This window comes from Plectropomus leopardus, chromosome 12 (assembly GCF_008729295.1).
Source record: "Plectropomus leopardus isolate mb chromosome 12, YSFRI_Pleo_2.0, whole genome shotgun sequence".
NCBI lineage: Eukaryota > Metazoa > Chordata > Actinopteri > Perciformes > Serranidae > Plectropomus > Plectropomus leopardus.
In genome coordinates this window covers 15,424,442-15,451,077 of record NC_056474.1, presented here as the reverse complement: position 1 = coordinate 15,451,077, position 26,636 = coordinate 15,424,442, and the positions used below count along the sequence as shown (strand labels likewise).

Genomic DNA, 26,636 nt, shown 5'->3' with positions numbered 1-26,636 from the left:
TCACTCGGAGGAGCAGCAGCTCTACTCTGAGCACCTCCCGGATGACCCAGCTTCTCACCCTATCTCTAAGGGAGAGCCCAGCGACCCTACGGAGGAAGCTCATTTCGGCCGCTTGTTCCCGTGATCCTGTTCTTTGTGTCACTACCCAAATCTGGTGACAATAGGTGAGGGTAGGAACGAAGATGGACCAGTAAATCGAGAGCTTTGCCTTTCGTCTCAGCTCCCTCTTCACCACGATAGATGGGTGCAGAGTTCGCATGACTGCCGAAGCTGTACCAATCCGCCTGTCGATCTCTCGCTCCTTCCGTCACTCGTGAACAAGACCCTGAGGTACTTAAACTCCTCCACTTGGGGCAGGATCTCTTCCCCGATTTGGAGAGGGCACTCCACCCTTTTCTGGCTGAAAAACCATGGCCTCAGATTTTGAGGTGCTGATTATCATCGCTGCCGGTACCTCCGGAGTACCACAGGCCAAGAAGGCCCGATAGGACTCCTTCTTCAGCTTAATGGCATCCTTCACCGCCTGTTTCCACGAACGGGTTCGGGTGTGGTCGCCACGACAGGCACCGACCACCTTACGTCACCAGCACCAATCGGCTGCCTCAACAATGGAGGCACAGAACATGGCTCCCGCCTCCCCCAGGACATGGTCAAAGCTCTCCCAGAGGTGGGAGTTGAAGCTCCTTCTGATGGGAGACTCTGCCAGGCTTTACCAGCAGACCCTCATGATGCGTTTGGGTCTGCCAGGTCTGACAGGTGTCCTTCCCCACCATCGGAGGCAACTCACCACCAAGTGGTGATTGGTTGATAGCTCTGCCCCTCTCTTCACCAGAGTGTCCAAGACATGCGGCCCCAAGTCCAACAACTGTGGCCCAGGGTGTCCTGATGCCAATTGCACATGTGGACACACTTATGCCTGAACATGGTGTTCCTTTAGGACAATCTGTGGCGAGCACAGAAGTCCAATAACAAAACACCACTTGGGTTCAGATCAGGGGGGCATTCCTCCCAATCACGCCCCTCCAGGTCTCACTGTCGTTGCCAACGTGAGCATTGAAGTCCCCCAGCAGAACGAGGGAATCCCCAGAAGAAGCACTCTCCAGCACCCCCTCTAAGGACTCCAAAAAGGGGGGAATACTCTGAGCTGCCAATTGGACCATGGGCAAAAACAACAGTCAGGATCCATCCCCCCACCCAAAGGTGGAGGGAGGCTACCTTCTCATCCACCGGGTTAAACTCCAACATGCGGGCACTGAGTCAGGGGGCAATAAGTATTGCTACCCCTGCCCGGCAACTCTCACCAGTGGCAACTCCAGAGTGGAAGAGAGTCCAATCCCTCTCGAGAACACTGGTTCCGGAGCCCATTCTATGTGTCGAGTTGAGGCAGACTATATCTAGTCAGAACTTCACAACACTGCGCACCAGCTCAGGCTCCTTCTGCTTCTGCAGCCGAGGATCTGACAGCCAAGGTCCCTGCCTTCGGCTGCCACCCAACTCACATTGCACCAGACCCCCTTGGCCCCTCCTATGGGTGGTGAGCCACGAGGTCCCACGTTACCTCTTCAGGCTCTGCCCGGCTGGGCCCCATAGGTAAAGGCCTGGCCACCGGGGCAGTGACCCGCATTCGGTGAGGGAAACTTTGACCCCAACAACTGAGCTCCTCGGATCACTGGGACCCACAAACCCCTCCACCACGATAAGGTGGTAGCTCAGGGAGGAGGAAACAAAAAATAAAATAAAATAAAATTCTTTTGAAAGAATTTTTTCATCCATCCAGTAGTTACATTTTGCTGCAAAGCTGTTAATTTTTTTTCTTTACTGTAAGCTATATTTAATTATTTGTAAAAAATTTTACAAATAAAAAAAACCCCACAGCACCCCACAGAGCTTGTGAACATTCAGACTCAGGTCTTCCAGAGCAGTTTGTGCTGCGGGCTTTACCTAGACTTCCAAGATGACTGTAAATAAGCATCTTACAGATTACTGAGGCTGTACTGAGTTTACATTTAGGCCTTGGACCTTGGCCTTAAAATGCATACAAAAGGAAAAGGATTTGAGAAATGGCTACCTTCAGTTCTATCATTCCCTTCTATCTCTCCAAGGTCTCTCTATCCCACGGTTGAAAGTTCACTATGTTCTTCCGCTGTCCTTCACTCAGTATTCACTCCTAGTTTTCTACTCCCACACTCTGATCTACACTGTTGGATGGATTGCTTTTTCTCCAACTCTCTCCCCTTCTCTCTCCAGGAGTTCCCTGCTGTGCACCAATCCCTTTCTCGCAGGTGATTGCTCAGGGAATATTGATTAAGGCAAAGATTTGCTGCTGAGAAGTCACTTTTCAAACTTCCTGTGACTTTAATGTGAAATAAAGTGAGCTGATTCCCCCGTCAGAGATAAACACCCTGTTACGGAAGAAGCATACTTCTAAGAGAACACTCTCCACACTCATCTCTGTCTTCATCTCTTTGGCTTTCTGTCAGCCTCGCTTGGTCTAGCTCACCCCATTTCTCTTGCACACATAAATACACACGAGTCAGCCTTCACACCTAATGGAATGTGGTGCTTCTTGTCACAAGGGCACATATCTTCCACAATCTCTCTAATTGCTCTGATTAAAGTGACAAACAGGTCCAATTAAGCTAAATGCGTTGGGGAAGGATACTATAAAGAACATCACCATATCAATGGTCATTACACCTGTTTAACTATTAGCACATCTTTACAAGTGCAATTAAAGTTTACACATGACTTTGAAATGTCTCCTGAGCAAAACGGCTTCTCCTGTGAAACATGTCTTGGTGTTTGAAAGGACTTGTGTTCAAGAAAGATCATAATTATTAAAGGAAAATACCACTTCAACACAGGTTTGGCCTTATCTTTTATATCAAGTTCTATGTCATGATAACATTCAAGTTATTAGGGTAACACTGCATAATGAACATAAGCATTGAGTGGTACATTTATTTGAATTGATCAAACTGTATTTGATAGTTATTTTACTGTTAACTAACAATGTAATGATATTTGATAATCTTTAATTGTTAAAATTATTAGTAATTCTATAGTTTATGGTATTTATTGCTGCACACATTATAACATTTTATACACCATGTTAAGTATTTGCTAATGGTCAACTGACAGCTGCAATGACTACTCTAAAGTTGTAACTAATGATAATAACAACTACAACAACTACTGTGTAGTGCATGTATTAACATAGTAACTGTATAATGGCCACCCAAATGATGTTTAAAGATATACTACACAGTATTTTTGAGCATTTGACAAGCTGATCATCAGTTACACCTTTACCAAATAATGTTTTAATGTTAATGTTGACAGTTTAAAAACAATAATTAATCATTAGCAAATACATTATATAAAATGTTATAAAGCGTGCAACAATAAACTGTTAAAATACCAAAAATTATAGCATTACAAAAAATACTACATCTCATTAATTATCATACCATTGTTAAAACAATCTAACTTCACTATCAATTTACCATTTATATATGATAGCTACAATGTGTAGTTACTCATTAATTGCTTGTGTGCCTTTTTTTGTATGCTTTTTGAATCTTGTTTTCTTTTTTTTAGAGAGAGAGAGAGAGCGAGAGAGATCAATTACATCTTAAGAGTGTGACTTTTGTGCACATACTGAATATTGAAATAAAATGCTCTGAGTAACAAGAAGAAAACTGATAAAACGTCTATATGTTTCTTCAAACTGAAAGGTTAGTTGAACTCTTAGCAGGTAAAAGTTGGTTTGCGGATCAACATGGTAATGATAATAGCAGCACAAGTAGCAAAAGCATTACTGAGAGCAGTAATATTTGTGCCTTGTGCTCTATACAAGTTTTGTGGGCTTTATTTCTATATTCTCTGCTGTGTACTGTTTATGATTAACTAGGAGGGTGATGATAAGTATTATGATGATAATGATTCATTAATGCATCAGGTCAATGAATAGGGGACACATATATTTAGGGTTATGTTACTGTAAGACCCTCAGCTAAACAAGTGGACATCTGTGCTGTGAAATGACTGATTGCAACTTATAAGTCCCATTGTTGTGAACACGATGTGTGCATGTAATGTTTTGACATAGCCTATTACTGTAAGCCCCTCAGCCAGTGGGCGTTTGTGCTGTGCTGTGAAATGAGTATGGTCAATCACTGTTAGCATCTGTGTGGGTAAGTCGTGTTCGCCAAGCTTCATTTTCCTGTCAGACTAGGCAACAAGGTTTTCTCTAGGTGTGCTGCACATAGTGTTGCTTTTTATGTAATTCTTGTTCAGTTCCTGTGGTCGGCTATACAACATACTGTGGCTTAGACGCCTCGTTTCCACATAAATCTGAGCACATCTGGAATGGTCTGGAATTTGCCTCAAATATGTTGAGAAAGTTGTTCATTTGTGGCAGATTTCAGACAGACCATTGCACTGTTAAACTGAAGTTAGCATAAAAACAAATCAGCTAAGAGATTAACAAACGTCATACAGCTTTATCTATGCATTCTACGTATGTACGGCATATTTGGCTAACAGAAATTGGTAGCATGCTATCTATGTGCTTTGTGAAAAGGAGGCCTAATGCGTTCTGTCCATTATTTCCTTGAGTTTTTTTCTCTCCTCCCAACCCGCTAGATCCACGTATTGTTGAGGCATCTTCTGATATACAAATTAACAGGGTTGCCACCTTGGAAGTCGGAGATTTGAATCACCAGTCGGAGACTCCTCAGTTGACTGAATTGCTTCAAGTCAAGCAGTTGTTTTTTCCTAATCAGTGTCCTGTTCAATGTGCTTCTGAGGAGGAGTTTGCTGCGCAGAGAACGCACTGTATTTTCACGTCACTCTTTGTTACAAGGAGCTGCGTCCGTGATACAGTGGCACAGATGAGGAAGTGACTCTGCACTTTAGGCTCCAAGATAACATTATTTTCTTTCTTCTGCTTGGTGAAGTGGTGAATTAAACACAGTTCAAAAAATGAAATTAAAATGTGTCCTTGATCCTGCTACATCTTTGGAGTTGAAGGATGAGTTGATTGAAATCCACATTTATTATGAAAATTGCATCCGGTTGCTTGGGCATGTTGCTGCCGATGGCATACAATTCCTGCAGTGCATTTTTTGAATTTGCTTCACACCTTTGTGTCCTTTTGGCTCAGAACAAGGCTAACCCATCCAGTGCAATAGCTTGATCCAGAATGATAGGGGTTAACCATGTCTCTGTAAAGATGTGAGCAGAGCAGTCTCTGATTTCCCGTTGCTGAGTAAGCCTCAATTGCATCTCATCCACTTCATTCGCCTGTGACTGGACATTAGCCAGAAGTAGGCTTGGTACAGGAACAGCTCTTGGTTCAAGTTGGGTCAGCCTCGCCATGATGCTGACTCTCCTCCCTGTTTTTGTCCGGGGCATTCAGTTTTGTTTATCCCCTCTGGTCTGACTGGCTGCTCAGCATATGCCATTGGTGGGGATCCTCTTGTGGTCTGTTGCATTCGGTCCAAAACCCACGCAACTTTTATCGATGTCGCTAAGTGCTTCTTTATCGAAGAAAAGACGTGCTTCAGCAAAAGAGGCCATGGAGTCAAAAAAATAGAAATACAGCAAAAAAAGTAGCAAGGATTTGAGGAACCACTGGCAGGTGCATCTACATACGCCGTTGTTGTCATAGCAATACAATTTAAACAACATAACAATTTAAAGCTCAAAGCAACTTAATACACTGCAATCTCTGGCTGTTGCTTCTAGGGTCAGCGAAAAATGTTGCATATCCGATCTGCCATTACAGCCGTTAGCTCGTTTACCTGAATGCCGCTGTCATACTAAACATCCCACTGGACCTGTTCAAACTTTCAAACTTTCTATGGAATAAAAATGACTTGTCAGATATTTGTATTGAACGGCAAAATCTGATTTGACTGGCATAATTGAGTACAGAACTGCGAATTAAGCACAGCACCTAAACACACCCTGAGAGACAGACTCAAAACTTTCAACTGGAGAGGGCTGTAAAATGCTCCTTTTCAATCGGGCTGCTCTCTAACCCCCTGATTTCAGTAATTTCATCAACACCACGTCCAAAGCTTTGTAAGAAACCAGCAGACGCTTTCATCATTTCTTTAGTGACATCATTGCATACATCCTCATAAGAGGACAAAGTGGCGAGTGAAGCACTTTATGTAATCCAACAAACTTGAAAAGATGGAAAATTAACTGTTTCATGAATCTTGCTGGCTTCCTCTCGGTTTGGCGTGGCCCCTGCACAGCAGTCTCTCCGCTAATATGAAGCTGGATATTATCAATCAATTAGAGTCAATAAACAGTTATGGAGGAATGCTGGGAGTTGGATGCATCCCCACATCCTTCGCCTCACCTCATTAACCATATCATTACTGTGCAATACGCTTTCCAGTGTGCAAAGTGCTCTAAAAGTCTCTGGCAACTAGAATTTACTGCTGTGACTGCTTGTGTATTTGTACGCCTGCGTTCGTGCAAGTTTGTGTTTGAGACACAGATAAGAGTTTAGATGGGAGGATAATTTCTACTAGTTTGTCAAAATATTGTCAGTTTTCTTGGAGAGTCATTTTTTGGGTTTGCGTGTTCTCCCGGTGACGGCTCGTTTATTAGTGGCTGATGGCTTTTAACACGTGCTGCCAGCCAGACCGGCGGTGACAAAATGCTGTTTATTTCCTTAGCCATTATGAAACCAAGCATTAGACGTCACGCTCACGCACAGCGCTGACAGTAGTGTTACTGGATAATAACCCTTCCTCTCCGCTTTCTTGACTCACCATTAATGAAAACAGAATTATAGCCCACTGAGTCACAGACCATAAAGTGATTGACTTGTTTTCCAAGGCGTTTATTGAGTGCATTTTTAGTACAATAGTTCTCAGAAAGTTACAGCTTACAAACTCTTGACACGTACTTGTCACAATTTACAAGTGGTAGCTATACAGAAAAAAAGAAACCGTTCACACTCTTAAACAATGTACCTGTGCACACATAAATGTCTGTACACACAAATGTGTCTGCTATGCCCACACACATACATTCACGCTCTCTCTCATACACACACACACACACACACACACAAATAAACAAACTATGACATATGCACACATACTCAGCATCACCATCCGTTGAGTACCATAAGTTGTTACTTGGTATCCTGGAAAGCTCCCATTTCACCTGCTCACCGCCTGCCCACAGCGAGTCCAAGTTGTGTGTGTCCATGGGAAACTGTGTATGCTGTTTTATGTGTGTGTAAATCTTTATGTCCACAGTCTGAAACAGAGAAGAAAAAAAAGGAGAATGGAGTAGTTTAATAAGTTTTGTAAAGTGTCGGGTCATTTTCAGGTGAACACGGCTTCTACTGTTCTGACCTATAAATGACGGGCATGAAACTGGCTGCTAAAAGGATCGTTGGTCACTTCTCCGACAGTTACAGCAACCATGAAACATTTAACAAGCACTGTTCTTGTGTTTTGTATCCGTCTGTGATGAATGGCTTCCATATGAAATGGCTTACAGAGAGGGATGGCGACCCGCCTCTCCATTCATCACACTGGAGTGTCATTACAGTCAGATATTTAGAAAGACAAACAGAGCAAATGGAGAATTACACTGTTGCATAATGAATACATTCTATCATCTCATTCACAGGCTCTTGGGTTGGAAAGGCAAATACACGAGACTGAGCTGAATTGAGGACTGATGCATTCAAATTGAATCACTGGCTTTAGCAAGAGGGATTTATGCCAGTCTCAAGGAGCATGTGATTCTATTTAGGAATACTTGGTAAATCAATGACTTGGAGAATTGAAAAGAGAAGGCAATCGATTTTGCCAAAGAAATTAACATTATATAATGACAAATATGTTGCCACATAAGCTGCTGCAAGATGAGAGAGTGATTTACTTCAATGAGCTTACTTTCTGACTTTCATCCAACATCCTGTCTTCTGTCCTGCGACCCCACCCTTCTGTAAACTGACTCACCCCCCTATTTCTATCACATATGCACACACTCTGTCTGGTCTCTGCCTCCTTCCTCTTCATTAAGCATCAGGCTAGAAACCAGACATGGACACAACATAATTGAGTGTCCCTTATTGTGTGTGTGTTTGTGTGTGTGTTTTTTGACAGCCCCATCACTCTCCCTCCCCATAGCTGATCAGATGCTTGTCAGATGGGGGTCCCAGCAGGGGTTTGCACCCCTGCCTGGGCCCACTGGAGCATGGAGCCAACCATTTCTCAGGCCAGGGCAGCCCTGGCCCGGCCCAGCCCAGTCCCAACCCAGGACAGCTTGGTTACACCCAGGATGAACGAGCTGGAGATGTGCCAGAGTAGCCAGGGACAGGACAGACAGGAGGAGGAGGAGGAGGATGACTTGGGGGGGAGGTGAGTATACTTAATAATCTGCTAATGGGCCTGCCATCAATTTCTAATTTTGGATGCAAGGTGGTTAAAACCATTTTCACTCATGTCTCTTCAAATAGGACCGAAAGGGATTTCAGCAGGGTCACAGCTACTGCAAAGAATTGGTTCCACAATAGCTCATGATAATTGTCCGTGAGCTGAGAGACTCTGCTGCCAAAGCTGCATGTCAGAGGAATATTACCACAGGAACAAGAAGGTCAGTTTGCTTTCACTTTTAAAGGCCAATGTTGTTATTACTATTTCATCAACACTTGACAAAACTTGATTTATGAAATATAACAATTCCTCCTAGCTTTCCCAGAGCCTGAAGCGAACGACCCGCAAGGAGAGAAAAAAGTAAGCAAAACCACCACTACTCATCACCAAGCTGTCCTGACACCACCACACTGCACAGACCAATCACACTGCAATCATAAAAGACCATCCCCAGCCTACAGAAAAAGAGAAATCATCCTAGTGCACTATCCAGAGCTATCCTCAAAATATATTCCAAAATACTGCAGTGTAATTTCATAGACAGCCAGCCATAGCATCCCTTGGGAACAATGTAGACATCTTGCAATCAAATACCGCCAAAAAGTGCATTTCCAAAACCGATTTCTGCAGCTGAGAGTTATGGAGCGACTCATATATGCGTGAAACTCTCTGTGGCACAACAGCGTTTGCGCTCAACCTGCCTACCCATATGGCAACAGCATATAGTGAGAGTACATAGATTTACTCAACAGCTTAGCTACAGCAGTGTATGGAACGCTGTTCAACACTGTGAGCGGTGCGCCCGTGTGGGCTGTTTAAGCCTGTGTGTTCCTCGGAATGGCATCAGGCATCTGTTGGCAAACCTCAGATGCTCGTTTTCACTGTGTAGAAAAGTGATGCTGATTCACTCCGATTTCCAGAGCCCTGATTAGCTGCTCTCCTATGTATTTCAAACTTGTAGGGAATCAAGCCTTGTCCAAGATATTTGCAGCAACCCAAGAGAGAGATGAAATGGATTTACCTAAAATAAAATTCTTCTAGATACAGAGCAATTTGATTGTAAAGCAACCGTTCACCCCCAAATCAAAAATCCATATTTTTCCTCTTACCTGTGTTACAGTGTGAGTTGCCAGCTGTTGAAGATATCGGCTGTAGAGATGTCTTCTCTCTGATATATTGGCACAAGATGGCATCGAGATTGTGGTTCTTAAAAGCCCAAAAAATACCTCAGAAAAACTCAACAGCGCACCCCATATACAAAGGTTATGTCCTTGCCGCAGCAGCTAAGGGTTCGATTGCTTGGCCGTATGTTGCATGTCATCCACGTTCTCGCACTTTCACTCTAAGACTGTCCTAAAAGCTGAGAAGCCCAAAAATTAAACTTAAAAAAAAGAGAAAAGCTCAACAGCAATGTCTCTTTCGAGAAATTATGATTCAATAAGGCTACTCCAGGTTATCCACAGACCTCGTTGTGAGCAGTTTCATACAGGAATCTTCTTTCTACTGAACTACACCCACCAAATGTATCACTGCAGAGGGAAGTGTGCATCTACTGCTAGCTCACCTTACCCTAATGCACTAACTAATGTTACAGTTCAGCTAAGGAGTACGCCATTAATGTTAAGGTCTCACACTGTCACTGGCTCGAGCCTCTCATCCATTAGTAGATGCCTCCTTCTGTGCGGTGGTAAGGTTGACAAGTGTAGAAAGAAAGTGGTTCCTACTTTAAACTGCTCACAAGAGTTTTTAAAATGTAATGTTTTGGCACTTTAAGCACCTCAAGCTGAGTGCCACCTAGATTAATTATGTTTAAGAGAAGGCAGAAATCTCTATAGCAGATATCTCCTACTAGGGATGTCAACTGCTGACCGTTTTTTAACCGCTGAGAATCTTTTTTAAATCGGTTACGCGTGGCATTGTACGGGTTAATTTTGATGCCCTCCAGTTTTCTGCACTGTGCATCAACGATAGATTGTATATAAAGATGGACAACACGCTCCCACTTACCCCAGCTATGCTGAAGTGAAATTAAAATATCTGAGTTAGGGCATTGCCATCTTGCGATGGTAATGTCATTGAGAGCCTGCATCTGCGCAGTGGCTGTATATCGGCGGTGGGGGAATTTCTGCCAAAACACCCATCCAATTAATTGTGAGCAGCTCCATTGAATGTGAGCGCACAGATTGGGTGTCAATCATGGCGGAAAAGCCCCCTTTTGTATAATTTAATAACTCATCAAAACCAAAATTAACATAAAAACACTTGAACAAAGGAAAACTACCTTCAGTGGCAGACACCGTCTTTGGGAAAAATGTATTTGGCATGTACTTAGTTTGTCCTATGTCCCTTCACTAACATGGAGGGGCAGGCCTTAGGACTTGAACTGCAGCTAATGTTAGCTAGCAGCCTTACTCATTTGCAGATTACCATTAATAACCCAGTCTCAACCCAACAGTGTTGCTCTGAAAACATTGTGCCCAGCCTCCAGCCTCCAGCCTCCCCTTTGGTCACGCAGGTGAGAAAGCAGCTCAACTTTTGGCCACAAACTCCCTTCATCGTTTGTTACTGTGTTATCACTTCTAGCTCTTTTAGTATTGTTAGCAGTGTCAACACAGCAAGTGGTGCTAACATAGTCAAAACATTTACCACACAGAACAATAAAATTTCACCACCTCTAAATGGATAATGCTTTTAAATGCCAAAGCTCACCTGGTCAATGGAGTGTTGGACTAAAAACAAACACCTTGTTATTCACATTCCATTTTTTTCATAAAGATGCAAAACTAAACCAAGACTGCCATCCCTATAGGCCCAGACACACAAAACCAATATCACAGAACTAGCGGCGACCAAAAAGCAGCTTGCTTCATCAACCTCACTTTGCCGTGTCTCGGCCAAAAGGTTGCACAGGATCTCTCTAAAACAACAGCCAGCAAGCACTTACGTTCTGCACATGCATGAGAGGAAATACCCCTCCAGACCAGCAGAGGATGGTTGTCTGTAATATTCACAACAGGAAACCGAAAGATCGCCATGATGCTAACTCTAGCCAGTTAGCCCATTGACAACACAAGCCAATATTTAAAGAACAAAGCACATTAAACGTGCACCAGTGAACAAACCCACCACCCATCAGGAGACATTTCTGTGAAGAACTCACTGGTTAAAAAAAAAACCCTCACCTCATATTACAAGTTTGTTTATAACTAGTCCCCTGAGCTGAATGGCCAATCAGAGTGATTTCAGCCGTGATGGTCTTCACGGCCACCGCCACCAATACAACATGCTAAATCGTCAGAAAAAAAGCCAACAAGGGCCAACAGTGCGGGGCACACCATGGCAACAAGGGCCAACAGTGCGGGGCACACCATGGCAACAAGGGCCAACAATTGGCAACTCACACCAAGTAAGAAGGAAAATATGTATTTTTGATTGTGGGGATGAACTATCACATTAAGTAGTGTTTTTCCCGTGTGATCAGCGAGTACTCACCATGGGTTGGGGCTGGCTGAGGTGCGGAGTTTCCTTCCCCTCTGGATGGTGCTGATTACTCCCGACACAAACGACAACAGAACAAAAAAGAAATAAAAACATAAAACATATCTGTACAAGTAAGTGCTCACCAGCAAGAGACAGCATGTGTACACCCACATTAAACATGATCTCCAGTAAATGGATATTTTGTCAATTATTTTAACTCCTACAGCAATTTTCATATAGCTCTACAATACCAATTCATCGCCCACGATTCTTTTAATGTTCTCTCAGGGTTACGATTCAGTCAGGATTGTCCTTGTGCCTCTGGTACAGGGAGAGGCACAACCCAGTGTGTTGTTTCGGAACCGGGGCACCATAGAGAATCTACACATTGCATGTGTCTATCATAATCTAGTCAACAAACATGTCTTTGCCAAAAATGCAAGCAGAGAGTTCTGTACATACATATTCATACATATCACCTTCAATATGAAGGTTTATTATGAAAGATATAATCATATTTAGCAAGAGATAAACATATTTATATTCTCTGAATCTGGGTGGGGCTGGTTAAGAAGTCCTTTGGCAAGGCCTTCTACCCAGGACTCCACAGGTAGTGTTAAAGTTAAAATACAAGTGGGCGGCATCTTGCTATAGTGATAAAAACAAACAAACGAACAGATGGTAAAAGACAAAAATATAACTGGCTCCGAATTTTAACCAATCCATTTAAGATACATTTTTCAAATTCTTCAAACGAGCAAAAGATGGTGTGAGAGTTGAAAATGGTGCTCCACTGTACATCCCTGTATTCTTCTCCCTCTAAATTTTCCTACTGGTAATTGCTTTTTCTTCTGGGACTTATTTCTGGCCAGGTCAAGGCATCTTCATTGCACACATTGACGACGGTAAAATCACAGGTCACACGTTGCTTCTAAATGGCTCACACTTCTGTTTACAATTTTAACATCTTCTAGTCCAGATAATATAGAAGTACAATATCACTCGTTTTACCATACAGTCTGGAAATTGTGAGAGGTTCCCTGTATCAATGTCGGATTGTTGGAGTTATTTTGGTTTACAGTGACATGAGTGGCAGTCCATATAACTACAGCAACCAATAACCTGTCTTCCTTTCGTAGATAAATGGAGAAACAGTATCAAGTCTGGACCCTGAACTCCTGGCGTGGATTGCATGAAGTGTGATAGCTGTTAACCATGTGGTAGTGTAGACCCTGGTCTCCTGTTGTCATGGTAGTGGATTAGATTAAGACAATAGTCTCGACTCTGGCGCGTTCCGATGGATCGGGGGTCATTCGAGGGCTGCCATTGTTGTTGGTCCTGCGAATGCTGCCCGTTCCGTGGCACAGCGCCCCCTGTAGTCATGCCATAGTCGTGGGTGACTGGCTCATCTGCACCCTCATGGACTGAATATTACTGAGGATCTTCTTCTGGTGGCCTGCCAGGGTCACTCCTATTCTCAGCAAGTCCCTAAAGAGAAACAGGCAGAGAGAAAGGAACTTGAAAAGCAAGAGCATATTTTGAAGTAATAGATGAAAGGCTTTCATCACGTTGAAGATGGAATGGATCATTTGAGTATGAAGCGATTATAGTAGCAAGAAATGGCTATCATTTTCTGGTGCATTTAAAGTCCTCACATCACTATATATGAAAGGGCCATTTCAGGATGGAAAGCTTGTGGCAATGAACAGAAAACACAAATTTACAAAATTAATTCCATCACTTGGGAGAAGACTTAGTAATGCATGTTGCTTTGCATTGCAAAGAGACTGCATAAATGCCACCAAGCCCCAGGCATACATTTTTAATAATAATAATAAAAAATGTTAGAATGATTTTACATTTTCAAATAATTTTATAGACTAAGCAACATTGTTAATTAAAATAAATGAAGTGCAATATGCGTGTTTTTTGGTACCACAAGTGCCACAAGAAATGCGACCATGACCCATGCTTTGAAATACTCTACATAAACAGGGGCCAATAGATGTGCCTCTTTAAATTGTATATTTAAAGGATTTACATCCTTGTCCATTTTCGAAAGCTGTTCATAGAAAATTATTAGATAGTAGCAATAATACTTGAAGAGCACAGATGGAAATATGTTTACCACAATGACTGTTATTTTCTGTTATAATGAGTTAGATTTTCATGCATTACCCATACAGACTTTAATTCGATGCAATCAACGACTTGAGTCACTGGGCGCATTCATGCTAAAAATACAAGCACTTGACGTTGAGTCATTTTATGCAAGTGTGCCCATCAAGTGCCATATGGGTTTGGAACTCTTCATTTGCACATCAGCAGGTGAACTTACTCTGAGGTCATTTGAGCCACCAGCTGCAGGGAGGTAAAGCCTGAGTTGAGGAAGTTGTCTCTGTACTGGCTCATCTTGATGGCAGCGAGCCAGTCCTCGACTGAGCTGAAGGTGTTGAAGTCAGGTATGGATCTGTCCAACAGTGGCTGAGAAGGCCTGGAGGAGGGAGAGGGATGGAGGAGGAGTAAGAGGAGGTAAGTGTAGTGCAGGGCTTTGATACAATATTAAGCAAGGAGGATTTAAAGAGAAAGAGAGAAACGATGGTTATGGCATTTGCGTAGGTGTGGGTGAGAGGATGCAAGATGGAGGAGGAGAAAGTGTGCATGTGTGTGTGCACTGTGTGAATATTGGCTTTGGAAAGCGTTCTAACCCCTGATTTTTTTTTTTACCACATTTTGGTGTTATACACTATCTACCTATTTATCTGCTATCTATTACATTGTTTGAAAGTTGCAAAAAGTGTGAAAATATTCTCTGGTATCATTAAAGAAAACTTGCAAAAACAAAGACCCCAGTCACTGGTCTACACTGAACCATGCTATGGTGATGCTTGTCAGTGTCACATATTAGGAAAATAGGAATAAGTAACAATTACTGAGCTAAATACAGAAGGGACCGCAAAGTCAAACGCAAAAGGGGCCAAAAGTTCACCTTTCAACATGGCATCAGCACAAAGCACACAGCCAAAACAAGTGGCTTCGGGACAAGTCCCACAATGACCCTCGGGGGCCCAGCCAAAGCCTGGAAATTGGAACAGAAAATCTGTGGAGAAACCTGAAGCTCGCAGTTCACAGAAAATCCACATCCAATCTGGCTGAACTTGAGAAGGTTTTTGAGGAAGGGTGGAGGAAACTGCCCCAAACAAGGTGTGCAGAGCTGGCAAAATCATGCGCAATAAAGTTCAAAACAAATCAAAACCAATGGTGCCTTTGCAAGATAATGAATAAACATTCTGAATGAATTTGTAAATTGCATGTTTTTGAATGTTTTCATTTTGCCTCTGAAGGCATTATGTTTTCAGGTTGACTGTCTGTTGTCAGTCTAATTCTTATAAACATTATATCTCAATCAATCTCAGTTCCTTGAGGAAATGTATTTAAGTTTGGCACAAACGTCCACTTAAAGTCTAGATGGTGGTCAAAAAACAAAGCCAAGGCCACTGTGACCTCACGTCCACATTCTTGGGAACATGATATCTCAGAAACATTTTTTGGAAATTTCTTGAAATTTGGCACAGATATCCACTGGGAAATTGATCAGATTTGACCTCACATCTACCTCATTCCTATGAGCGTGGCATCTCAGGAACATTTTTAGGAAAAAAAATTGGCACAAATGTCCACTGGGACATAAACTGATCGGGTTTTGGTGGTCAAAGGTCAAGGTCACTGTAATATGGCATCCGTTTCATTCCTGTGAACAAAATATCTCAGAAGCATTTAGGAAATTCGGCACGAACGTCCACTGGGAGTCAGTGCTAAACTGATCAGACTTTAGTGGCCAAAACCCAAGGTCACTGTGACCCCATGTCAGTCCTATTTTTGTAAACGTGATGTTTTAGGAAAATTTTTGAAAACTTCTTCAAACTTGGCACTAATGTCTACTGGGACTCAAAAATAAACTAGTCAGTTTCTGATGTTCTGATGTTTCTGAAGGTCACTGTGACCTAATGCCCGCCTCATTCTTGTAAACATGATATCTCAACAAGGCCTTGAGGGAATTTCCTTAAAATTGGTACAAATGTCCAATTGAATTCAAGTATGAATTGAATCAATTCTGGTGGTCAAAGGTAACTGTGATTTTACAAAACATGTTTTTGGCCATAACTAAAGCCATAACTTAAGTCATTTTTGGCCATAACTAAAGAATCATCACGCTCATTATTACAAAATCTCACACAAAGGTCTAATTGGATAAAATGATGAAGAGATGACATTTTACACCCCAAAGGTCAAAGGTCAACTTCACTTTGAAATCATAATATTCTGCAAAAACACTCTCCTTGCCATTATTTATTGCCATAATTAAGGGATATTTGGCCAGATACTGAATAGGTGACACCGATCTTGGGTGCTCACCTTGAAACTGTGCTGATTGTATGGGCCTTCTGTGCTGCCTGGCTTAAGATGTGTATAAAGAATCTACGTTTTAGAGCTTTTAGGTTTTTGCTGCAATATTAATATTTAAAGCAATCGACTATAATGGCTACAACTTTGTGTTTTATCCTCTGGTAGTCCACCAGGAGCTCACTGGAAATTACTGACTGGAATCACACATGTCAATATAGTGATAACTTCTATTTTGCTAAAACAAACACTTAATACCTTTCATGAAATTCTTCACCAGTTATATAAGTCTGAACAGACATGGATGTAAACTGCAACTTGACTGGTTAGAGGCATACAATCGCAAGGTGGCAATGTTAGTTTGTTTAAAAACATGTTTTTTCCCTATCATTACAGAGTAAAAAATATTTATATAACACCGCAGAATGCAAAAATAGTGAACTTTCTAAAGCCAATGCGGGGGTGTGTATGGGTGGGAGACTTATAAGCAGCAGGGAAAAAAATCCTGGGGAGGAAAAGTTCAGGTTTGATGCAATCAACAGTAATATATTCATGTTTATTTTATGAGACGATAAAAAGTAAGCATGTGCATGCTTTAAAGTTTGTGCAGAAAGCATGTGTAAATGCTGTATAAACCGAAGAAAAGCACATTTGTGAATACTTAGTGTCCACTTCAGGGTGAATGCATGTGTCGTTTTGCCGCAGAAGTGTTTTTACTCACACTGCAGGGATGTTGGCTACAGCTTTGAGGCTGGTGGGGTTACGGATCATCTTGTCCAGGGTGCTGACGATGTCAGTGAAGCGGGGTCGTACGTTTCGGTCCTTCTGCCAACAGTCCAGCATCAGCTGGTGCAGGGCACTGGGGCAGTCCATTGGTGGGGGCAGACGGTAGTCCTGTTCAATGGCGTTAATCACCTGAGGGAGAAGGGGACGCTCAGGTTATATTATACACCATACTCCATACAGTAGTTACAACTAATTGCTGTCAGTTACAGTATTTTTATATCAGCTGGCTGGTTGTCAATAATATACTTCATTAAAAATAAAGTACTAATTTGAGTTTGCAGTGACTAATGGCATTAAGCATATCCACTCTGTAATCCTGACACGCTCATCCCTGCCTCAACAACTCCCCCACCAGTGCACCACCCCCACCACCATACATGCATAGACACACTCCCTCTGGTCAATCAAGAGACAGTTAGCATTCAGGCTGAGGTGCCCTTCCTCTTGACTCCAGCCAATCACATGTCACTCCTGGAGGACAGAGCATGGAAAGAGACAGAAAGGATAGCAGAGGCAGTGTCACTGTAGAAAGAAGTCACTGGGGACTGGGCAGATTGCATATAATTAACACTGTGAAGCACAGCCACTTGACACATGTCTCTTAAAGGTTGCACAGGCTATTCTGGCCTTGTTAGAGGGAAGCTAAGACTGAGAGTTTCAGGGTAGTCAGAGTTGGAGTGAAGTATTTCGTAACCATTGAACGAAGTGAGATCGGAACTGAAGGGCAGATTTGGAGATTTGGCAAAAGTATTCAATGAACACCCTTCACACACCAAACAATTTGTTATACAATTTTTTTCAGCAAAATCAGTGCGTATGCGGTTTTTCAACTTCGGGAATACCCATTAAAAATAGGTGATAGACTGCTCTCCCATTGCCAGTAGACAAGAGTTGCCAATGGGGGTCTGCAGTAGGCGAGTGTGCTTTTCTGTTTTGATTTTCCCTGGCGTGTCATGTTTGAAGTCACAAACGCAAATAACGCAGCATGGAGGCCAGTTAAAATGTTATAATGGTTACTTCTTTTTATATATTTCTTTCTTATTTGGTCTATCTCTCAAAGTCAGTTCTGACTACATTTGACAATATTTTAATGTTCAAGCCCTGGAGATGGACACTATTTTGTGAGGTCATTGCATCACGCCGTTTAAGGTGCTAAAATGAGCAATTCCACCTTGATGTCGTATTTCCATCACTGCCAATCAAGGCTGATAGGAGCTGGAGCCGTTCAATACTCAACCACTGCATTTGATCCAGGAATGATTGCTGGTTATAACCTTTCCCATTAAATACAAAACCCAGATGTTAGTGGGTTTTTTGTCCAGTAGCTGTAATGTATGGTTTGTAATAACTACACAAACAATGAAGTCAAAGTAAATATATTATCTCAAAGTAAAAAGTGCTAAATCTGCAGTTAAGAAGGCACTTCTGAGACACCACCACAAAGACTAAAAATTGCTCAGATTGCTGCATTGCACATTGATGGACCTAGCTCTAACCCATATCCATATATCCATACTGTCTGTAGATGTAATCTTTTCTTAAAAATGCATAGTTGCGAGATAAGGGTCTGGTGTGAAATCAAGTGTAAAAGATACTATCATTAAAAATTAGAGGCTGCTCTGTAGGTTGCCAACTCCACCCCAGAGCTGAGTGCAACTCAGCAAAATCTTGACAAATGGTGCATATGGAGAAGTGGTGGTGTGTACGTGTGTTTTTAAGTGTGTGTATGTGTGCATGGACTGAGCAGCCGGACATGCTGTGCTGTGCCAGTCCTCTTCTCTGCATTAGTCCCACCAGGCAGTGTTTGCTGCTGGCCCACTGTGGCAACATCTGCTGGGTTGGACGGTCCTTGTGGAGCGGGGTCCATAGAGGCCTGATGGTTGGCTAGTTGTCTCACTAAGGGAGCTTAGGGAGAGAGACCTCATACTATGGGACTATATCCAATGGTTGTGTGTGTTTGTGTTGGTGCCTGTGTGTTTGTGGGAGTCTGCATGTGGACCTTGTCCAAACGGACATGGGGAACAAAGAAGAGCTCTCAGCAATCATTCATTGCTCTCAAATGCTGGCCAGGAAGGAAAGAGGATAGTGTGAGACTGTGTCCATAATAAGTCTGCTTTCAAAGTCAGAATCAAGGACATCTCTAGTGATGATGCTGGGAGACGGGAGCTGATAAAAATGTGTGATTTATTACAGCTTCCTCTCTTATGAGTTATCCTTGATTGTGTCATCTATGGGGTGAAAAGATAGTATAACCACATCTGTACGGAAATGGCCACTCTGTTAATGAAGCAGTTTATTCAGATTCAAACTTGTTTTTTCCACCTGGAAGTTTAGAAAAGTGAAAACACTCAACTTAAATGTTGCTTTTTACAATCTGTCTTGAAGTTCCCATGAAAAGGACACTTAAACTTCCTAGAAAAGTGCTACTTCCCAGAAAAAGGTGCATTTCAGCAGTGACGTAATGCCGTAGTAGTTGATGTAACTAAAAAGTCATCTTTCCAATTGAAATAAAACTTACTTTCTTTCTTTAACCACCACTGCATTTATTGCTCACTGTTTAATGTCCTGCCCTAACATCCTGCTTCAAGAGGAAAAACACCAAATTAAAGATAATTTGTAATTTCGTAGGTCTTTTGATGTGTATAAATGGTCACTTACATCCTGGTTGGACATGTCCCAGTAAGGCCTCTCTCCAAATGACATCACTTCCCACATAACAATGCCGTAGCTCCACACGTCACTGGCTGAGGTGAACTTCCTGTAAGCGATAGCTTCTGGTGCTGTCCACCTCACCGGGATCTTCCCACCCTGAGGAAAATAGAAACAAAGACAAGGGGCATAAGTTGAAATCAAAGACATGTCTGAGTCCTGCAAAGATTTATCATAAAGGTCAACATTCATTTCAGTTGTGTCAATTAAAGGGACGGTTCACCACAAAAGCTGTTGTGCGTTTTTTTTTTTTTTTTTTAAATCAAACTAGATTATTATGGTGAGTTGCTGATTGTTGGAGATATCAGTCTGGAGATTTCTGCCTGCCCTCGAACATAATGGAACTAGATGGCACTCAGCTTGTGGCACTCAAACTCTAATGTTACAGCTTAGCTAAGGAGGATGTCATTAATGTTTCCATCTCATGCTGTCATGAGCATGAACCTCTTGTTCATAAGTACAGGCACACTTCCCTGAGCATGTGATACAGTTGATGGTTGTAGTTTGGTAGACAGAAAATAGTTCCTACATAAATTCTGCAGACTTTAAAGTCTGTGGATTATCTTGCGTTTTTTAAATGTATTTTTTGGCGCTTTGAGCACCACAAGTCAAGTGCCATCCACTTCCATTATATTCAAGAGAAGGCAGATATCTCCAACACTCAGTAACTCACACAAAAAAAAACAATCTAGATTGAGAAATATCATTGACGGTAAGAGGAAAAATATTTACTTTTGATTATGGGATGAACTGTCCCTTTAAAATCTGCAATCACCCTCAACGCCACCGCTCTTAAATTGGCTGTCCTGCTTTAACTCTTTATCCCCAAATCCACCCAGTATCAATCCTCCAGCAGCAACAACACATACAAGATTCTGCCTCTGTCTCAGCAGCGGCTCTCAACAGCGTTCGCCCTTCACACATCGACCAACATCACATTTAGCGGCTCCTCTCCCACAGCCGTGTTTGAATAAAGGAAGATAGGCCCGGGCTTCTGCTCGCACATCGAGCGTGTCTGCCTGTAATTGGGCTACCTGGGCCTCAGGCATGCCACGCGCCCTGTTGACTGAAATTGACAGCTGCTTGTTTAAAATTCCACACACACATACATAGACACAGTTGGGAACATATGCACAGGCGCAAGCATAGCTGATTGTGCGTGCACACCCACGCACACAAACACACACACATACCCCGAAAGCACCTCCCTTTATATCTCAGTTGAGCTCGCCACCAGTTTAATAATGCCAATTAGCTGAACCTGAGCATTTGCAGATAAGCCGCTGTTGGAAACAAACCCAAACCCAGAGAGCAACCTACACAGACCACCCTGTTTCCTGCTCGCTCTATGAGCGCCAGAGAGAGTGAGAATAATCAGAGAGAGAGGGGGAGGGATGCAGAGGAGGAGACAAAGAGGAAAACGAGAGATTAGTGAGGAGAATGAGAGACAGAAAATGGTTCTTCTGGGGTGTTTATGTACTGCAGACAGTTATTTGAAATGCTCAACAGAATCACAAACAGGTTTACTTCCTGTTCTTCTTGTCCTTCCATCTCTACGCACTTATGTAGGTGTTACAGGTCAGCGCTGCGTTGCACTGCAGAGGTGGATAGAATGAGCTCATTAACGAGCAACTCTTTAGGGTTTGACCATTTTGAGGTTGCTGACCCTGAAAAGAGATTTAACATCTGAACCTGAATTGAGCCTGCTGTCAGGACGCACTGCAAGACGCAGAGGCAACACTCACTAAACTCTCACCAGACAGCGGAGAAAAAGACATGGAGCGTTGAAGGAATTAGGCGATGGTGCAGTGTGCAGTTGTGTGAGTGTGTGACAGGCAGAGAGAATGAGAGAACAAGAAAGAGATACAGAGAGGAAGAGATCAATAGTCGAATAAAGGCTGTCTAAGCCCCAGTGACTTCAATGCTTTTCTCATATCTCAGACTACTTCATATCAGAATCGTTTCATCTAAACTAAGACCCCAGGACACGTTCTCTTGCCCTTTCTTTTGTCTGAGGGCAAATCGAGCTGCACAGATACAGGCCGAGGACTGTCCATAAGAAAAAACAAAAGGGCCAATCCCCTTCCTCTTCATCAGTCACTCTGTCAGTGGCAGTGCTTCAAGTCAATTATTATGTGCGGACAAACATACATAAGATGAAAAACAAAGAAATAAACGTAAAACAACTTGAAAAAATAGCTGCTCCAAGCGAAACGGCGTCTATTACAGCCTGTCTTTATCATTACTCGCCTGCTCCCTCCCTCACTCTGTACATCTGGTCTCATGCCCCAGGACCCTGTTGGGAATATGAGCTGAGTGTCGCTGGAATGGCCTGAGCAAAGACACAGGCTTCACAAGAAGCTCCCCGTGCGCCTCCAATGAGACAGACTTTAGTAATAACATTTCCAAGGCGGGTGAGTCAGAGGCAGCTATGCAAACCCTTAGTAATTACTGCTTTGGGCCAGTGATAGCTCTGCCAAAATCCTGCTTTAATAACATGAAGTGCCGAACAGCTCATGCATACAGGGAAGACGGCAAAAACATAATAAAAAGCAGTGGAGCTCTTTTTTTTTTCTCCCAGTAAAAAGAGTGTTAATACCACGGGGAACGAGTTGGGGGTAGTAGAAGTGATGATGGGAATTAAAACAGACCTAATGTCAACACAAAAGCAGGAGTGCTTTGTGAAGCCTTGAAGCACGGCGAGAGCTCTTTGGATACGGTATATTGTGCTGGCTACTGAAAAAGGAACAAGCTGTTTTCTGTTTGCCTTGAAGTGAAATATCGCCCCTGAAACAGAATTCACACACTCCCATCATCTCGGACAGTTAACTCAGAATTTTTGTAGATGAGCCAGAATGGAGCACAGCCGCCACAGCTGCACAACTTCAAGGCCTTGAGAGGAGTAATCTGTAATGATATCAAGTGATACTTTGCAAAACTCCCTTGATAATAAATAAAGTGGGTGACGCACAGTGCCTGATTTTCCAGAGATACTGGATGGGTCTATTTTCTGGTTGATAAATGTTGGCGCCGTGGAGAACAAGCGAGTGGCCATGAAGGCGTGAAAACCTGAAATAAATGTGTCACAAAGACACTTTACCAAATGCAGTGGCGCAAACCAAGGGAGGGCCATGGCCACTGATACAATTGCTGCTGCTTATAGTTCGATTAGATCTATTAATTGGACTACTGTCCTTGTCCCAGAATACAAGCACAGAGAGGGATTAACTTATTGATGGAAGTATGTGTGACTTTGCCACAGTAGGTAGCGATTTGCTGCTTCAGTAAACCAACAAAAAGTTAGCAAGTGGCAAACAGTTATATGGTTGCATTTCAAACGGTAATAACATGGATAACATTTCTTCACTGGACATTTCATACATATTCTTCCCTTAACTATGTGCCTTTGTATTTGTTTTGTTTTATTTCCTTCCTCGTCGTTTGTTTTTCCTGGCTTTCTTCTACAAATGTATGCTTTTCGACTTCAGGGTCAAAGCCCTGCGCTAGTACTAAAGAGCACAGACAGGACCACTCAGCTAGTTGGGGTCCTGTTGAGGCATATATGTGAAAGAGTAAATCAAACCCTAACTGCATTATCTAGGAGTATTAGTCCGACTTAGACAGATTTGACTTAATACAATTTAAGTTGGACTAACATGTCTACATGGATTTTAAATGTCCAGTTTTAGTCAGACCAACACAATCATTTAACTGTTTCTTCTTTTTTTTCATAAAATTTGATTTTTTGACAAATGTAACATCATCATATAGAAACACAACTAAATTGAAAAGACATGCACAGATGAATAATTTTTTAATTCCACTTGAAAAAACAATTTTACAGGAGCCAATACTGAAGGGAAATTTTTCAAATATTTATGTGACATAAAACATCACTCCTTTGTGATGTTAATGCAAGAGACATTCTGTAAATACTCATTATTTTTTAGTAACCTATTATTTTGAGCTTTTTCAATGCAATGTCAGAAAAAAAGACTCATAAAAATTACACCTCCAAAGCATTTTTAAGACTATTGAAAAATCAATTCTCATGCCAATTAATTTATTTTTAGATTGATGGATTCAATGCCTTTTAAGACTTTTAAAGGATACACAGGAACCTTGTGCACCACCATTTACATTCACATCATTCACAAAGTGATTTTCAGAGGCGCCTCTGGAGCTTTCCAGTACATTGTGGTACTTCCTCTTAGACTTAAGACCCTTAGATTGCTGGGCAATTGATTTAACAATTCAGCTTTTTCTAACATCATGTAAACATATTGACTGTCTTTAACAGTCTGTGGCACTATTTTTTTAAGATACTATAAAGGTAGTGGTATCCAGAATTAACTACTACAACAGCTTTCTCTATGGCACATCATCCAAAGTCCTAAATCAACTCCAATGTATCCGGAGCTCCTCTGCCTGCCTTATCCACTCCCACTCCTGTGATCACTTCCTGTCCTCCAGAAACTCCACTGGCTCCCTGTCCCACAACAGATCAGATTCAAAGTCCTTCTCCTCACTCACAAAGCTCTCCATAACGAGGCCCCCTCCGACCTCACTTCTCTACAGCCGACCCCTCCCTCTGAAACTCTCCCCAAACACATTTGGGAGTGCAACAACCTCTCCCAGGTCAAATCACTATCAAAACTCTCCTTTCAAAACTGCTTTTAATGTGTGAATAATGTCGTGTGTATTTTAGTCTGTTATATTGTGTGATTGTTTTTAACTCATGTGAAGTGTCTTTGAATACCATGAAAAAATATATAAATCAAATATAAATCAGTCAGTCAGTCAGTCATTTTCTGTAACCGCTTGTCCTCGTAAGGGTCGCGGGGGGGCTGGAGCCAATCCCAGCTGTCATCGGGCGGAAGGCGGGGTATGAAACTGCCTAAGGTATCCATTGGTACAAATCATGTCTGCATATCTTATCAAGAAGGGGGCTAAATAACGCTCTAAATTTAGGCTAAATTTTGGCAAGGAAACAATCTGGAGCCTTGATCTCTCACCTCAGGACATGTGAATGAAAATTGGTTCTATGGGTACCCATGAGTCTTTCCCTACTAATGATGTTTTGCTCCTTCAAATTAAAGCTATATTTTTTGCCTATTTCAGGAAAATAACAGCTGGCCTACTTAAAGAACAATGAAAAGCCTAACACATGTAGCTATAGATACACAACACATTGAAGCAGCACTGTTGTGGAACTCAAAATGTTAACTGTGCTGATATAAATCTATTCTCATCCAGTAATGACATTAACATAATTTTCAACTAGCTTCATTTACATAATTTAGGTGTATAATTTAATTATGGAAATTCAGCTATGGCTTTTGGTTTTAGTGTGAGATTTTCATTGGCCACATCTGGCCACCCCTATGTAAAATTTCTAGGTGCACAATTTTTCTTCCTCTAAATGTCCACATCATGCCCGTGGACAACACATCCAGCCATGTTTGCACACAGACTTCGCATCTAGAACACACTGAGCAGACACAGGAGTGTGCTGTCACCCTAATGTCACAAGAATGAGATTACAGTGCTGGTTCCACCTGGTTGTGACTGTCTGTGACAGGCGGGTGACCAGTTATGACAGCCAGTGACACTTCTGGAGTGTGACTGCAACAGAGATGTGCTGGGACTGTCAGGTTAAGAGGTATCACGGCGAGACGAGTGTGTTCCTGTGACAGCCAGGTCTGAAAAAGATGAAGGATAAACATGTGGTGGCCAGGTAATGTGTGTACTTACTGGTGTCTGTTATGGTCTCTTGGCCCAATAATGTGTGTGTGTAGACACTGATACACATAGCACGGATGTGAAACACCTGTCATGTCTTTGCAGTGGCTTGAGCTATCAATCCACCAATGTGCCAGGTACCTTCGTGTAGACTGTCACTGACATGCTGCTGCAGAATGAGGTAAAAATCTGGAGCAAATATAGCTGTCAGAGTACAACGAACAGGCATCACTAACAGGAAACAACGTCCCAGATAAATTTACAGTAATTGAAAAAGAAGAGTCCAATGTTTAGTCTTGCTTTTACTCAGCACTGTCACTTCACAGAAGCTACTGAGAGATTCCAAATAAACTTTCTCCTTCATCTGGAAACAAATATGCAGATCTCCATCTCCCTGTCTTCTTTCCCCCCTGTTCCCTCTTCTCCTTTCCTTTACTCCCCCAACTTCAGTTATCCATTTCCAAACAATGCACACTCAAATGGACTTGAGCACATTTACTTAGGCTGGGGAGAGTGCTCCATCAACATCCTTTTAATGAAATCCTGAGAGCAACGATCTGCCCTGGATGTCTGCCCAAATAGAATGGGAATGAGTGTGAGAGAGATGGAGAGAGAGGCTCGGAGAGAAAGAGTGATATGGAGAGATGGGGACAAAAAATAGAACAAGGAAAAAAAGGGGGAGGGGGCTGGTGACAGTGATGTTGGTTTCTCAGACACCCATGGGAATCTCTGGTGGAGAGAAAGACACAGGTCTTTCACCATATATACGATGGAGTCATGCGAAACTTCAGGAAAGTGTTTGTCAAAGTTTTATTTTATGTTCCAAAGATGCCAAACAGTCTCACATCAGGCTGGGAACTCTTTGAGGCCTTTTGTTTTTTAGATTTGATTAACAAACAAATTCTGAAAACTGTCTATACAGCGTGGGAAGATAACAGAAGGGAATGAAAAAACACTGTACGCCCAGAATAGCCCTCCATAATTGGTCTACTTCTGAAAAACTGAAATTGTGATCAAGATTAAAATACGTGTGCTTCATATCACTGCAATCCTTCTGTCTGTAGCTTTCTGATCTAATTTCAAAAATAATTGCTT

The 26,636-nt window shown here is 42.2% G+C and overlaps 1 protein-coding gene across 3 annotated transcripts in view; it reads right to left on the bottom strand.

The window, feature by feature from the left end:
* Nucleotides 1–6,841: 6,841 nt before the first annotated feature.
* LOC121950962 (ephrin type-B receptor 1-B) overlaps nt 6,842–26,636 on the bottom strand; it is a 195,700-nt gene continuing 175,905 nt past the window's right edge. For 2 of the 3 annotated variants that reach the window (XM_042497106.1, XM_042497108.1), the window contains exons 13-17: nt 19,749–19,898; nt 17,026–17,219; nt 14,239–14,394; nt 11,913–13,388; nt 6,842–7,290 (exon numbers count right to left, since the gene is read on the bottom strand). In XM_042497106.1, the coding sequence (XP_042353040.1) occupies nt 13,280–13,388; nt 14,239–14,394; nt 17,026–17,219; nt 19,749–19,898 (609 nt within the window). In that variant the 3' untranslated portion in view covers nt 6,842–7,290; nt 11,913–13,279. Of the gene's footprint in view, nt 7,291–9,529; nt 9,589–11,912; nt 13,389–14,238; nt 14,395–17,025; nt 17,220–19,748; nt 19,899–26,636 lie in introns of all 3 variants that reach the window. The other variant, XM_042497107.1, reaches the window with a different exon arrangement.